This window comes from Humulus lupulus, chromosome 8 (genome assembly GCF_963169125.1).
Source record: "Humulus lupulus chromosome 8, drHumLupu1.1, whole genome shotgun sequence".
Taxonomy (NCBI): Eukaryota; Viridiplantae; Streptophyta; class Magnoliopsida; order Rosales; family Cannabaceae; genus Humulus; species Humulus lupulus.
Genome location: NC_084800.1, coordinates 107,062,631 through 107,075,748, shown reverse-complemented (window position 1 = coordinate 107,075,748; position 13,118 = coordinate 107,062,631). Strand labels below are relative to the sequence as shown.

At 37.9% G+C, this 13,118-nt stretch overlaps 1 protein-coding gene across 1 annotated transcript; it reads right to left on the bottom strand.

The window, feature by feature from the left end:
• Positions 1-280: 280 nt before the first annotated feature.
• Positions 281-6,240, bottom strand: LOC133798280 (nuclear pore complex protein NUP88). Its single transcript, XM_062236521.1, has 10 exons — positions 5,821-6,240; positions 5,338-5,489; positions 4,983-5,105; positions 4,374-4,518; positions 4,029-4,090; positions 3,639-3,855; positions 2,478-3,386; positions 1,532-1,781; positions 765-1,020; positions 281-651 (listed from the first exon to the last, which is right to left on the bottom strand). The coding sequence occupies exons 1-10, from the start codon at positions 6,103-6,105 to the stop codon at positions 648-650; spliced, it is 2,403 nt and encodes an 800-aa protein (XP_062092505.1). The 5' UTR covers positions 6,106-6,240; the 3' UTR covers positions 281-647.
• Between the last annotated feature and the right edge of the window lie 6,878 nt (positions 6,241-13,118).

The window sequence follows — 13,118 nt, the reverse complement described above, 5'->3', positions numbered from 1 at the left end:
GTGAGAATTGCGGAGCATTTTGCATGTGCACGACATGTGAACTGAAGACCTATTTTAATGCATAAAGTTGTAATTGAAAATTTAAATGAAAAAAGAGAGAAGAGGTCTGTGATCATGGCCTTCTTCCCCGACCTCGAGCCCCTCAAATTTTACTTTCATTTTCTTGCTTTCTGCACATACTTGATGATCAAATGTTCCTGACATTTTATATATTATATTCTCATATCTTATGTTATATATTTGCTCGCACTTTTTCAGCTTAAGAAATGTACAATATAAGTGATAAAATAATCATTGGCATTAAGTATACCCTACTCCAATCAATATCATCATGTCCAAATTCTAAGAATGTACCAAGAAGTTATAATGTATATACTTTGATATTTCTCGGTAAAAAGCTAAGGATTCAGTGATAGAAAAAGGGAAGAACCCTTATGGTCCCAACACTCTTGCATAGCCCTCAACTTTTCGTGAAAAATGAAAACAGAAAAGCTTTGGAAGATCCCCACTGGCTAAAAGCTTTTGTACGGATTAAGTTGTATCTTCGAACAAGGATTTCGCAATGAGATGAGAATGTAGATCTTTTGTTCAGATCCATCTCTGAAGAAGCTTACTATCTCACATAGTACATACCATGCCTGCCTTTCTCAGCTGTTCAAAGAGCAAATCACATAAGCAATAGAGTGTCACAACTGCCACAAACCCGAAATTGATACAAAGCCCTTGTAATCCAATCATATAATTCAACCAAGAGTAGGTATCACCTGCCGCTCTCCCGGCCCTTCAATACAGACTCAACAAGCTTAACCTTTTCCGAATTCTCGCTATTAACAAGTGAAAGCTTCTCAAGTGAAGATTTCAGAAGAGAGACTTGAGTATCTTGAACGTTCTTCCTTCCTGAAATCATCTTGCGTTGCTCTGATGCATTGCCCTTAAGAGATTGTGTGTGCTTTCTCAACCTGGCCGTTAAAGCAGATATTGAAGAATGCAAAGCATCTAGCTCAACCCCACGAAACTGGTCTGTAGAGACAAAAGAGTACATTTAATTTTTGACAAGGTACTCCAGCCATGCTAGGTATAAGAGTGAAAGCTCTTCAGGCATGGATAAGAAAAATAGATAAATACAAACAAAAATATATAAACATACACACATATACAGACAAAGGAAAAATGACGAAAAAAACTGCAGGGCCTGGGATCTGAACCATTGACAAATCCTATTAACATATTATAGGGTTGAGTAGACAAGCTGGCACTTGGCAAAAGAATGAGGGTCGCATTCTTATTAAGCTCATTTAAATATTTTTCCTTGCCTAATTTTTTAGAACTAAACAAAAATGATTTACTACTAGTGACAGGTGAATCAGAATATGATCAGCACACAAGAGCCCAGAGAAGGAGCGCTAGCACCAAATCTATCTTCAGAATTAAAGTGGGCAAATAAGCCTTCCTTGGCATGTTTGCTAAGCATGTAGCATAGCAATCCTTGTAACTCAAAAAATAAATAAATGAAAAGTATAGAAATTCTTACCAAGTTCAGACTTGAAATCACGCTCAGCTCTAGAGAGTGGTTTCTTGTGTGCCCCAGGCAAGTTCCTCAAGCGATTCAAACGTTCCTCCAAGAGATTATGCTGATGCATTGCATGAACAAGCTTTTCCTCCAGCGTTAACTGCTTCTCCTCCACCTTCAAAATTTTATCATGCGCCTCACCTAAACGAGCGTGCTGGTTATCAATAATTCTCTTCAAGTGCAGCCCGTGATGCTTGAGCTCAAAGTACACCTAAACAAGTGAACAAACATTTCATAAAAGAACATCATTGAGACCTTGAAGTATGAAGATGTCTATCAGTTTCACATTAGATTAAATTACCAATACACAAGATCAATGCCACTCTTATAAGTTAAGTTAGAACTGCTTAATTAACAAAATTGGTAAAAGCAAATGCATGCATGAGAGTGGTGAAGTAATTAACAGCCCACCAAAAAGGAAAAAAAGAAAATACATGTACAAAAATAAAATGAAGACATTGCAAAACATGTTGCCATCTCATAGACCTTGATATGGTACCTCATAAGTTTCATGCATCAACTTTTTATTAAATATGCAGCCTGAGTTATCTTAATCCATGCAAAGATCTATTATAACTAACTTAGCAACTGCAATATTCTGACTAACGTAGCTTAATCAATGGTTGACATTGATTCTGCTCAAAACTTTGTTGTGTAAAATTTCTTTTGCCACTTAGAATAACTTACCCTCTTCCAACTGTTCTAAAACTAAGAATTTTTTTTTTTTTTAATTTTCAGAGATATAACAATTTCCGAAAACAGACCACATAGAAACACTAAAATAGGGAAAAGACATGGTACCCAAAAATAGTCTATGATTATTGGCTAGTAAAAAAAGAGGCTTGTTAAAAACCAATGAACAGTATAAGTTTAGCTTAGTTATTTTCTTAGCATGGTAGTTAATTACCTTATGTGCATACTCCACATAATTTTCATGGAAAAGCTTGAAGTACTGATGAAGTGTTGATCGACCTTCAATAGAATCTGCGGCAACAGAACCAAGATTTGATGTTTGAGGCATAAGAACCACCTTAGGTCCACTGAGTAGTTCTTTGCTAATGATATCTGGCATTTCTGTCTCATTTAGTTCTGTACACTTGTTCTCATTGTCAACATGAATTGGAAGCAACAGGTTCCATGTTTTCATCTCTAGCACAACACACTCTCGTGAAATTGTTACACCAACAATCCAAGAATACCCAAACGAATCCGATAACGACACAAAACCACATAGTGGGGATGGCGATGAGGTTTCTCCCTGGCAAGTACTCAGAATAGGATGCACCGACGGTGTCCTCCCAACCTCATTTTTGTCACTAATCTGACTTGTAAATGGGAGGAAATGCAACACTACTGAATCTATACCTCCATCATGAAGACAGTATATTCTTTCTGGCATAAGAGGATCAAAAAACATTGTGATAGTAGAACCACTTTCTGCTTTAGTTGGAAGTGCCAGATCCACGATAGCTAATCTCAGTAGAGGAGGAGGATGCCCCAACCAAACAGTGTTTTCAAGTGATTGATCAAGCTTAACAGTGGAATGATTACTTTGATTTGACTCACAAATCATAGCCAGACCAACAATATGGTCATGGAAATCAACACGGAGACGAGATGGACTACCAACATTCCAGACTGGCTGGATTTCGTCAGCCAAGGCATCTATTTGCAATTGACCACCACTCCAAGCAGTCACCAAAATTGAGTCTTTGCTGACTATATTATACAAAAGACTAACTGCACGACCTTCACATTCTGCACCACGAATGGATAAACCTTCTTCCGCCTCATGACAAACCTTTCTAAGAGGTCCCTAGAAAGTAATAGCACAGAATGCATCAATGAATTTTCAAAGAACAACTAAATTGTGAAAAGGTGACTCAATTAGGTTACATTCTGTAATTTTATATTACCCAACAAAATTCCAACTGACACGTGTGACACGCCTACAAAATATTTGAGTTTTACAGAATATTGATAGCTACAACTTGCGTACAGACAAGACATCATTTTGAGAGAATAAGAGGCAGGGCAAGTATGTAGCAAGAGAGGGCAATATCTATACCTGCAAAGAAAGTGATGCATCAAATAATGCAAAAGGACGAGCTCTTAATGTAGAAAGGTCCATCCCTTCTGATGTTTGGTTTGTTAAATCTGGAAATGTTGCTTCCAGCCAAGAAATTGCAAGATTAGAATTACTAACTGCTACTGGATAAGCTGATTTCAGACCAAATGTATGGGCATCACTATATATCTCCATAATGGACTCCCATTTGTACACACTGTTTTAAGAAAAAACAGTTCAGCATATATAAAGAAGCAAGCCAGGACAATAGTAACTTAGTCTAAATGTTACGCTAACAACCGTATATTGTTAATAAATAGAAACAATATTCAGAATGAAAAGAAATCCTTCTAATATATGAATTTCTTACAATCCTCAAGGGTAAAGTACCTTCCAAAAGGAACAACTGGGCAGAGGGTGTAAACTGAACCATCACTAAACAAAATAAAGACCTGTACAATGGCGTAAAATAAGTAATAAGCAATTAGTCGATGTAAACACAAATTTGGTTGAAAAATATAAAAGATAATAGTTAGCCTCAAATGTACTACATTAGGAGGAAAAGCCAAAACGTACTAGAATTAAAGAATTTGGAAATCAAATTTTGTCTAAAGGGAAAACTAGTGTGAAAGTATGAAACACTAGAATAAACAAGCATTATAAAGAGAGCTACATCCAAAATAATCATTAAACAAATTGAAGTCAAATGAAATCAAAATTTGACAAGTTACTTACACTAAACCTGTCCCATAAGTGGTCACCACCAAATGAAAAATCAACTGCGCAAATTGATGTCGCATTCCTTTGTCTTCCTGGTTCCAAAGGTTGAAGATAATACTCTTGCTCTGGTTGAATAATATTTGAAGAGAGATCAAAAATTCTACAAAACAATAGTAAACATGATATATCAAATAAAAGGCTACTATATAACAAAAATTACATGTTCTGAAATCAGGCTAACAAAAGCCAAAAGAAAGAAAACAAAGGTAATAAAAACATCAAAAAGTAGGATAAGCAAAAAAAAAATCCCAACTTGTTGCCCAACACAACTAAATTCATCTTTACCCCCAACCATTTGTATCCAATTAAAAACTGTATGGGACACAAACTGACCATTTAAATATCATTCCTATTATCTTGCTTAATAATGGTAACCTTCTCTAACCAATCTTTAATCATAACTTCAAAATCATATTAATAATTTATTCTTTTGTATTTTCTTACAGTAAGTAAACCAAGAGGACTTCAGAAGTTTCAATTTGATTGATCAACGATGGGAAAAAAACGTCTTTACAACATTAAAGCTACATGAAACATTTCCCAAAATGAAGATGAGCGAGATACCTGAAAACTGAATCAGAAGAAAGAATTCCCAAGTGAGTATCACTGTAAGGGTGCCATAAAACTTGCAGCACACGGATGACACTGCTCCCGTTAGAATAGATTTGTGAACCAACACTAACAGTCCTGCAAAAATGGTACATCAATTTCAAATCTTGATATAATAAGAGCTCTTCACTAACCAAGACTCGACTACAAGTCCAATTGAAACCAAAAATCCAAGAAAACTAAAAGTTTCCTACTGATTCTCTATTACGAGTATTATAACTATAGGTTATACTCCACCTAAGTTTCACCACTCGTTACATTAGTTTTATAATGCAAACCCAAATGACAGTGCATCACCATTTTCCCATACCTGCATATAATGGCATCGTCTTTAGAAGAACCACGTCCGTAGAGATACATAACACTCAAGGCATCTGAACCAAAAAGCAACAGTGCTGAACCACTCCTATTAATGGAAATTTTATGAAGAACAAATCCAAGCTCCACATCCGGTCGCAACACCTATTTAATTTACCAGACTTAATAAACAATCCATTGAAATCAAAATGAATAAAAACAGTTCAATAGTATTTTAAGCAAGTATAATCTTCACAACAAAGAGCTGGGGGAAAAATGAAAACTTAATTTACATATTCCAACTCTTAACATCTGCTATATTGTTTTCCCAGATTCCAAATTACATAGAAATGTCAAATAACGGTTGAAAGGTATTAGGAAATCACAAGCATAGGTCATGAAGCACCCACATTCCCCTCATATTTTTCTTCACTTTATCAGCAGCCTAAACTAAATTTAAAAAAAGAAGAGAGGGAGAGAGAGAGAGGAGGTAGACCTTTGAAGGAGAAGCGGCAAGGACAGAAGTAGGTTCTGGGTCGCCGAGCCGAAGGGAAATCCTATGAAGGCAGAGTTGTTCGGAGTCCCAAAAGTAGAGCCGGGAAGCTCCGTCCCAAGCCAAGAGATTTGTGGGGGCTGGACCGAAGTTGGAGCCATGGGCAGGAACGGCAGCAGCAGTGAACACTGGGTGAGCCTTCAGGGGCACCCATTCGACTTCATTTTTGGGCGTGGAGGAACTTCCCTGATCCGTTTTCTTCTCCTCAAATTCGAAGTTGAATCTCATTTTCTCGCTCTATGGAGCTTCCCAGCTATGGTGCGAGCTCTTAAACCCTGGTTTTGTTTGCCGGGAAAACTTTCTGAGAAATCAGGAAGAATAAATGATATCACCTCAAACGACGACGCTTTATCCTTAAGTACAAAACGGCTTGTAGTTGTAGGTCTGGCATGGAAGTTGGGATGAAATAGAAAATTTGAATAACTATGAGAGAAACTATATAAAGTAGGGGAATTCTCCCGGAGGGGCTCACTTTAAGCCCTATCGGTAGGTTCTCAGTGTTCTCGACCCGTGAACAGTTTTCGGTGTAATTTTTTTTATGACCGTGTATATTATAGCTATTTAGAGAATCTTTCAAATTTTCAAAAAATTTCGAATAGTTTACAGTACCAAAAACTAAGTTCAAACATGTTGTTGCACGCGTGACTAATTTTTTTTTATGTAAGTGGAAAGCAACATGTTTGAACCTAGTGCTCTAAATAGCTACAATATACACGGTCATAAAAAAAATCGCGCCGAAAATTGTTCACGGGTCAAGAAACACTGAGAACCCCACCGGTAAGACTTAAATTAAAGCCCCTATAGAAAAATTGTCCTATAAAGTTATAAACATATATTTTTTTATAAAACTGTGGCCTCGTTAAAACCTCAAAAACAAAATATATTGTAAAAAACTCGAGAAAAAAAAAGTGTACGAACGAGATGTCATTGAAAAAGGCCATTAGCCATAACAAAGCTAGCTCAGCTAATATATTCAACCAATTTTTTTTATTTAAATAGTTTATTAATTGTTTCTTTTATGGATATTTAAATGTTTGTTTTATTTTTATTTTATTTAATTGTTAAGTTGAATATGTGATAATAATTGATTTTATTTTTTTTATTGTGTGAATGTGTGTTGTGTGCTTGTTTGTGTGTGTAAGTGCATGGCAAGTAAGTGTGCATGCATGTAGATAAGTTTGAAACTAGACTAGAATATGGACAATAGGAGGTTTCCTTGTTTAGAAAATGCTATCAATAAAGGGAGAACATTCTAGATAGCTTGTGTTCACATAGTAAAAAAGAAAGCAAAAAGAGAATAGGAGTTATTGGACAAGGGTTTCATTCGACCTAGTTATTCGCCATTGTGGGGGTGGGGGCACTGGTGTTGTTTGTAAAGAAGAAAGACGAAAGTATGAGAATGTGCATTTTCGATCAACTGCAAGGGGCAGTAGTGTTCTCTAAGATTTATATGCGATCCATGTATCATCAGTTGAGAGTAAAGGAGGAGGATGTTCCTAAGACTTCATTTAGGACTCCTTATGGGCAATACGAGTTTTTAGTGATGTCGTTTGGACTCACCAACGCCCCAGCAGCATTCATGGATTTTTCCAAGATCACAACGCCCTTGACAAATTTGACTTGCAGGCATCACAAGTTCACCTGGACTGAGAAATGTGAAGAAAGTGTCAAACCATGAAAGACAAACTGATATCTGCACCCATTCTTTGTGTTCCTACTGAAGAAGGAAAATTCATGGTGTATTGTGATGCATCCAAGAATGGACTGGGGTGCGTATTGATGCAGAATGGTAAAGTAGTGGCCTACGCATCGAGACAGCTCAAGGAGTATGAGCAGAGGTGTAACGTCCTCCTAATCCAGGACCGTTACACTGTGTAATTAAAATAGTGCTTAACTCACTAAACGAGTCATTTGGATTTAAACCATGTAATTAAAACTAACCACAGGTTTAGGCACTTAAAATTTTGGTCAAAAGTCAACCATTTCATGAAAAGAGTTTGACTTCAATACATGGGATCCCAACATAGTTTAAAATGGTTACAAACCAAAAAATGTATACAAAAGTCGACCTAGGCAGAAAAATCAGGGTCCAACCCTAGTTCCAACTGATAACCTCGGCCATGGCGGATGAGTAGGCCACATATGTACACTCTGCCTCTGAAGCTCTCCAACTCATGGCTGGTCCATCTTTTCATTTTCTTTACCTGCACCATTTAGCACTCGTGAGTCGTGGCTTAACAAGAAAACATAATCATGCTTATAAGCAGTACATTATTAGATCACAAATTCATAATTAGCATTCCTAGCAGTAATAACCCTACTCATGCATGCAATCAATCCAGATAAGTGACTATAGAGTCACACTAGAGCCTACTACCCAATTTCTCATATAACCAGCCTTAGAGCTGGCCAAGCAGGTCTAATGCTTAACATTTCAGATGACCCTAGAGGCGTTCAAGCGTATATCTCGCTTCCGGGTTGGCTTAACTCTATCGAGTAGCGTTTAGCACGTTATTGCTGGCCTCGACTCCTAAGTCAAGCCCTTAAACCCTCAACTTATAAGTCGAGTCTCTTAACCTTTGGCTAATAAGTCAAGTCTTTTAACTTTCACCTGATAAGTCGAATCTTTTAACCTTCGACTGATAAGTCAAGTCTTTTAACTTTCGACTGATAAGTCTAATCTTTTAACCTTTGAGGGATAAGTCGAGTCTTTTAATCTTCGACTAATAAGTCGAGTATTTTAACTTTCGACTAATAAGTTGAGTTTTTTTAACCTTCGACTGATAAGTTGAGTCTTTTAACCTTCAATTGATGAGTCGGGCCTTTTAAAACAGATATGTCATTGACTATTAAGCCAAGATCTTCATTAGATAACACAGATGAAATCCTCGGCTTATAAGTTGAGCTTCCCAATTAGATATACAGACAAGCAGTTATTACATGACACAGGTAAGCACAACGCACTTAATATGTTTAATAAAAGATTCTCAACATAGTAATAATCATGTACTATAACTGGGACAAGCCCTAAATGCAGATCGGGTGCAGTTTTCTTCTAAGTAAATAGTATTTGACGACCTTTGAGTACAGTCCTTTCCTCCCGAGCCTAACGGTTCACCCTAGTCACAATCATAGTAATGAATAACTATCAGGAAATGAACAAATAAAGGCTTTCGGACCCAGTCCTAGCCTCCGGGACCATGCATTCTACTAAATCGGTAGTAGAATCATTCCCAAGCTCTTAGGTTTGGGTTCTCAGCTTCCAAAACTCATTTTTTCTCATTTCCCCTGTTAAAGTCGCGGCGCCCCCCACTAAGGGTATCGACGCAACAAGTCAGAGAGCCTCCGAGCCTAAATCCACAGGGCACGCGCCGCGGCGCAACCCTCCTGGCGCGTAACGCCAAGGCTGTTCGAGGCACCTGCTTGTCCCTCTGAGTTCGTAAGGGCCGCAACGCCCAAGAACAAAACTGCAGCGCGACATGGCGAACACAAAAAACCAACAATTTTTAAAATCGCCAATCCTCCAAAAACCATCCCAAACACATGGTTTTCTTCTGTTTCGACCATCATAATGGTCCCAGCAGCTCAGACATACAATAAACAATCTTAAACTCAATAAAAATCCCTTCAAACTCAGAATTCAATAGAACTTTCAAGAAAACTATGAAAACCAAAACTAAACTCAAATAATTGAGTTACCACTGATTGAGTTCAATCCCCAACTATGCTTCCTTAAGCCTATAAGCTTTCAATACACAAAAGTCTGCCTCAAACCTCATGGATCAAGTGTTCTTGTTTTTTTTTAAAAAAAAAAAAAAAAAGAATTCCTTATAGAGGGAGTGAGAGAGAACGTAAGTGAGAGAGAGTGAGTGTGTTATGCTCTGTTTTCCCATGCTTCCTAAGGTAATAACCTCAATTGTATACTAGACTAAGGGTCCAAAAGACCAAAATGCCCTCAAGGCAACTCTCTCCTCTCAACGCCCCTCGAGGGCAAGAATGTCAATTACACTCCCATCTCACATAACACTTAAAACTCTTGGTTAATCCTGCTAAACCCAGAATATTACTAACTATCCCAAAATATGACTCATACTCTCGTGAGTCCCGGTAACTAACCGAAATACCCCTTGGCTCACCCCGAGCCGGGTATAAATTTCTCGTTGTGACTAAACTGCTATCTTGCTCTAAAGGACTGACTCCTGCCGAATATCTCAAAAATATCCACATAATAATGTGGTCTCAATCACATAATATCATATAATTACAATTAGACCCTTAATGGGTCAAAATTACAAATATGTCTCTTTAAATAAAAGCGGGTATGCTTCGCACATTTAATACTCTTAAACATACATAATCAGCTATATAATAATATAACACATGCAATTCACATAATTGCATCAATATCCAACTAATTCACATAATATTCCAATATTGTCCTCCCGGGCCCCTAATCAAGGCACTAAGCCTTATTAGAAATTTTGGGACATTGTGAGAGGTATCCGACTCATGACCTAGAGTTGGCAGCAGTAGTGTTCGCACTAAAGATTTTGAGGCACTACCTTTATGAAGATAAGTTCGAGATTTACACCAACCACAAGAGTCTGAAATAATTCTTCACTCAAAAGGAATTAAATATGAGACAACGAATGTGGCTACAACTAGTAAAGGACTATGATTGTAAAATTATATACCACCCAAGCAAAGCCAATGTGGTGGCTGACGCATTGAGTAGGTGGGGACATGGAAGTGTCTTGGCATTGAGCACTATAGAAGTGCCATTGCAAAGAGATATTCTAAGTGCAAGAATAGAATTGGTGACATGAGGCCTAGCGAATCTCACCCTACAGTCCACGTTACTAGATCAGACTAGGGAAAGACAAAGGGTGGATGAGGCCCTAGTGAAATAAGAGGCTTTGGTACAGGAAAACGTTGGCAGTGGCTTCTCCATGTCAAAGGGAGGGGTACTAAGGTACAAGGATAGAATTTGTGTGCCTAGTGAGGATGAAATTAAGGTGAGTATTACAAAAGAGGCACACACGACACCATGTTCCTTACATCCTGAATCCACAAAGATGTACCAAGACCTAAAGGCTTTATACTGGTGGCTGAGGATGAAGAGGGACATAACATAGTTCATTGTTGAATGCCTGACTTGTTAGCAAGTGAAGGCAGAGCACCAGAGGGCAGCAAGGTTATTACAACCACTCTACATTCCAGAATGGAAGTGGGAAGACATAGCGATGGACTTTGTGGTAGGGTTAAGAGCTTTGATTAGCATGCCAGAATGACACGTAGGGTAATTATGTGGTAATTAATTGAGATGTGATTATATGATTGAGTATGCATCATTATGTGTATTAAATGTGTTTAAATACCCACTTTTGTTAAAAAAAATGGGCATTTTTGTAATTTTGACCCGTTGAGGGTATATTCGTAATGTTTATGTGCTATGTGCTTGGGACCACAATATTATGTTGATATTTGTGATATTCGGCAAGAGTCAGTCCTTTCGAGTAATTTAGCAGAAAAGTCACAACAGGGATAAATACAAGGTTCGGGATAAGCCAATGGGTATTTTTGTAATTTCACATATCTTGGGGAAAATATTTGTGTATTGGGGGATTTTTAGATTAAATTGGGAATTTTAGGCAAAATTTAAGGTTTAGTGGGAATTTAAGGCTAAAGACCATGGCTATCATCAGAGACCTTGTTACAAGATCGAACATTTCCAATGAACTGAAAGACCCCCTAATTTGGTTGAGGTAGACTCGATTTAGGATCACGTTACGAGAATGTCATTTTTCCCTTTGGGTGCTTTGAAGAAAAGTTAGGAAGGGAGGGTAAAATGGTCATTTGACCAAGGGAGTGGGAAAATTGGCTAAGTGTTGGAAGCCATTCTTCTTACACGTTCTAGGCACTCTAACTGTAATGTCTCAAATTTCCTAATAAGGTTTAGGACCTTGATTAGGAGGTCGGCAGGGCCATAATTGCTTTATTATGTGATTAAATGATAATATGCATGTTTAGGTGTATTAAATATGCATGTGAACTCATTTCTCAGTAATTGGGTGATTTTCATATTTTGGCCATTTCGGGCATATTTGGCATATTTGTGATATGTGTGTGGTGCTTTATTATTATTTGGTTATGCCAGGGTTAATAAGCACAAGACGATCCTAGGAGGTAAGCTAGTGGATAAGTCACAACGGGATTTGTTCTTGACTCGGAATGAGTCAAGGGGTATTTAGAGCATTACCAGGTTATTGGGTAATGAGAATTAATATTTGGTGATAAATTGGGAGTTAGTAAGATCAAGGAGAAATTATGGAGGTTTTGACTATTTTTCCCCAGGAGTGTTTTTGAGACCCCGAGCGTTATGATTTGGCTAAGGCTACTTAAGCTTGAAGTAACCTTTAAAGGAATAAAAAGATCGTTTTGTACGTTCGCTCTCCCTCAAAGTTCCATTTTCGTCTCCTGATCACATTTTCGAAGGTAACTTGAGTTTTAGGACTCGGATTCAAGTGAGGATCGAGGCATAGCGATCCTAGGAAAGATTAGAAGCTTATTAGCCGAAGGATTTAGTTGGAAACAACTCAATCGGAGGTAATTTAAGTTAAAAATTTTTAAAAGTTTTTAAGCTTGAATTGGACTTTGTGTTTTGATGAGTTTTTATTAGATTTGAGACTTGGGTTTTGTTGGTTTTGGATGATGGGGGTGTTTGAGAACTTTGATTTTTGAGTTTGGAGATGTTTGGATAAGTTTTTAAATGGTAAAATTGAGGAAAAATGGCTGGTTCGTGGTTGGGCCGCGGCCCTATTCTTGGGCGCCACGGCCTAGGCTTGATGAAGAAGGTGAAGATTGTTGGTGGGCTGTTAGGGCCGCGGCGCTAGGCTCAGGCAGGGAAGGGTTCTGCCTCTGTTTGGAGGCAGGCCGTAGCGCTTAGGATTTAGGGCCAAGACGCTTGAGGGTATTTTATGGCCGAAATGATGTTTTAAACTTGGGAACTCAAACCTTAGGCCTCAGGATTATTCTTACTACCCAGTTTAGTGGGATTGGATGTCTCGAAGATTAGGTTTTGGTTTCGGGATTTGTTTTAGAACTTGAACTTAATGGATCACCATTTATGGTTGTGACTAGGTTATCACTAGAGGCTTGGAGTAAGGATCGTGCTTGTGGCTTGTTTATTGGTAACCTGTGCTTGGACCAAAGGTATGAAAACTGCACCCTGTGTATATATG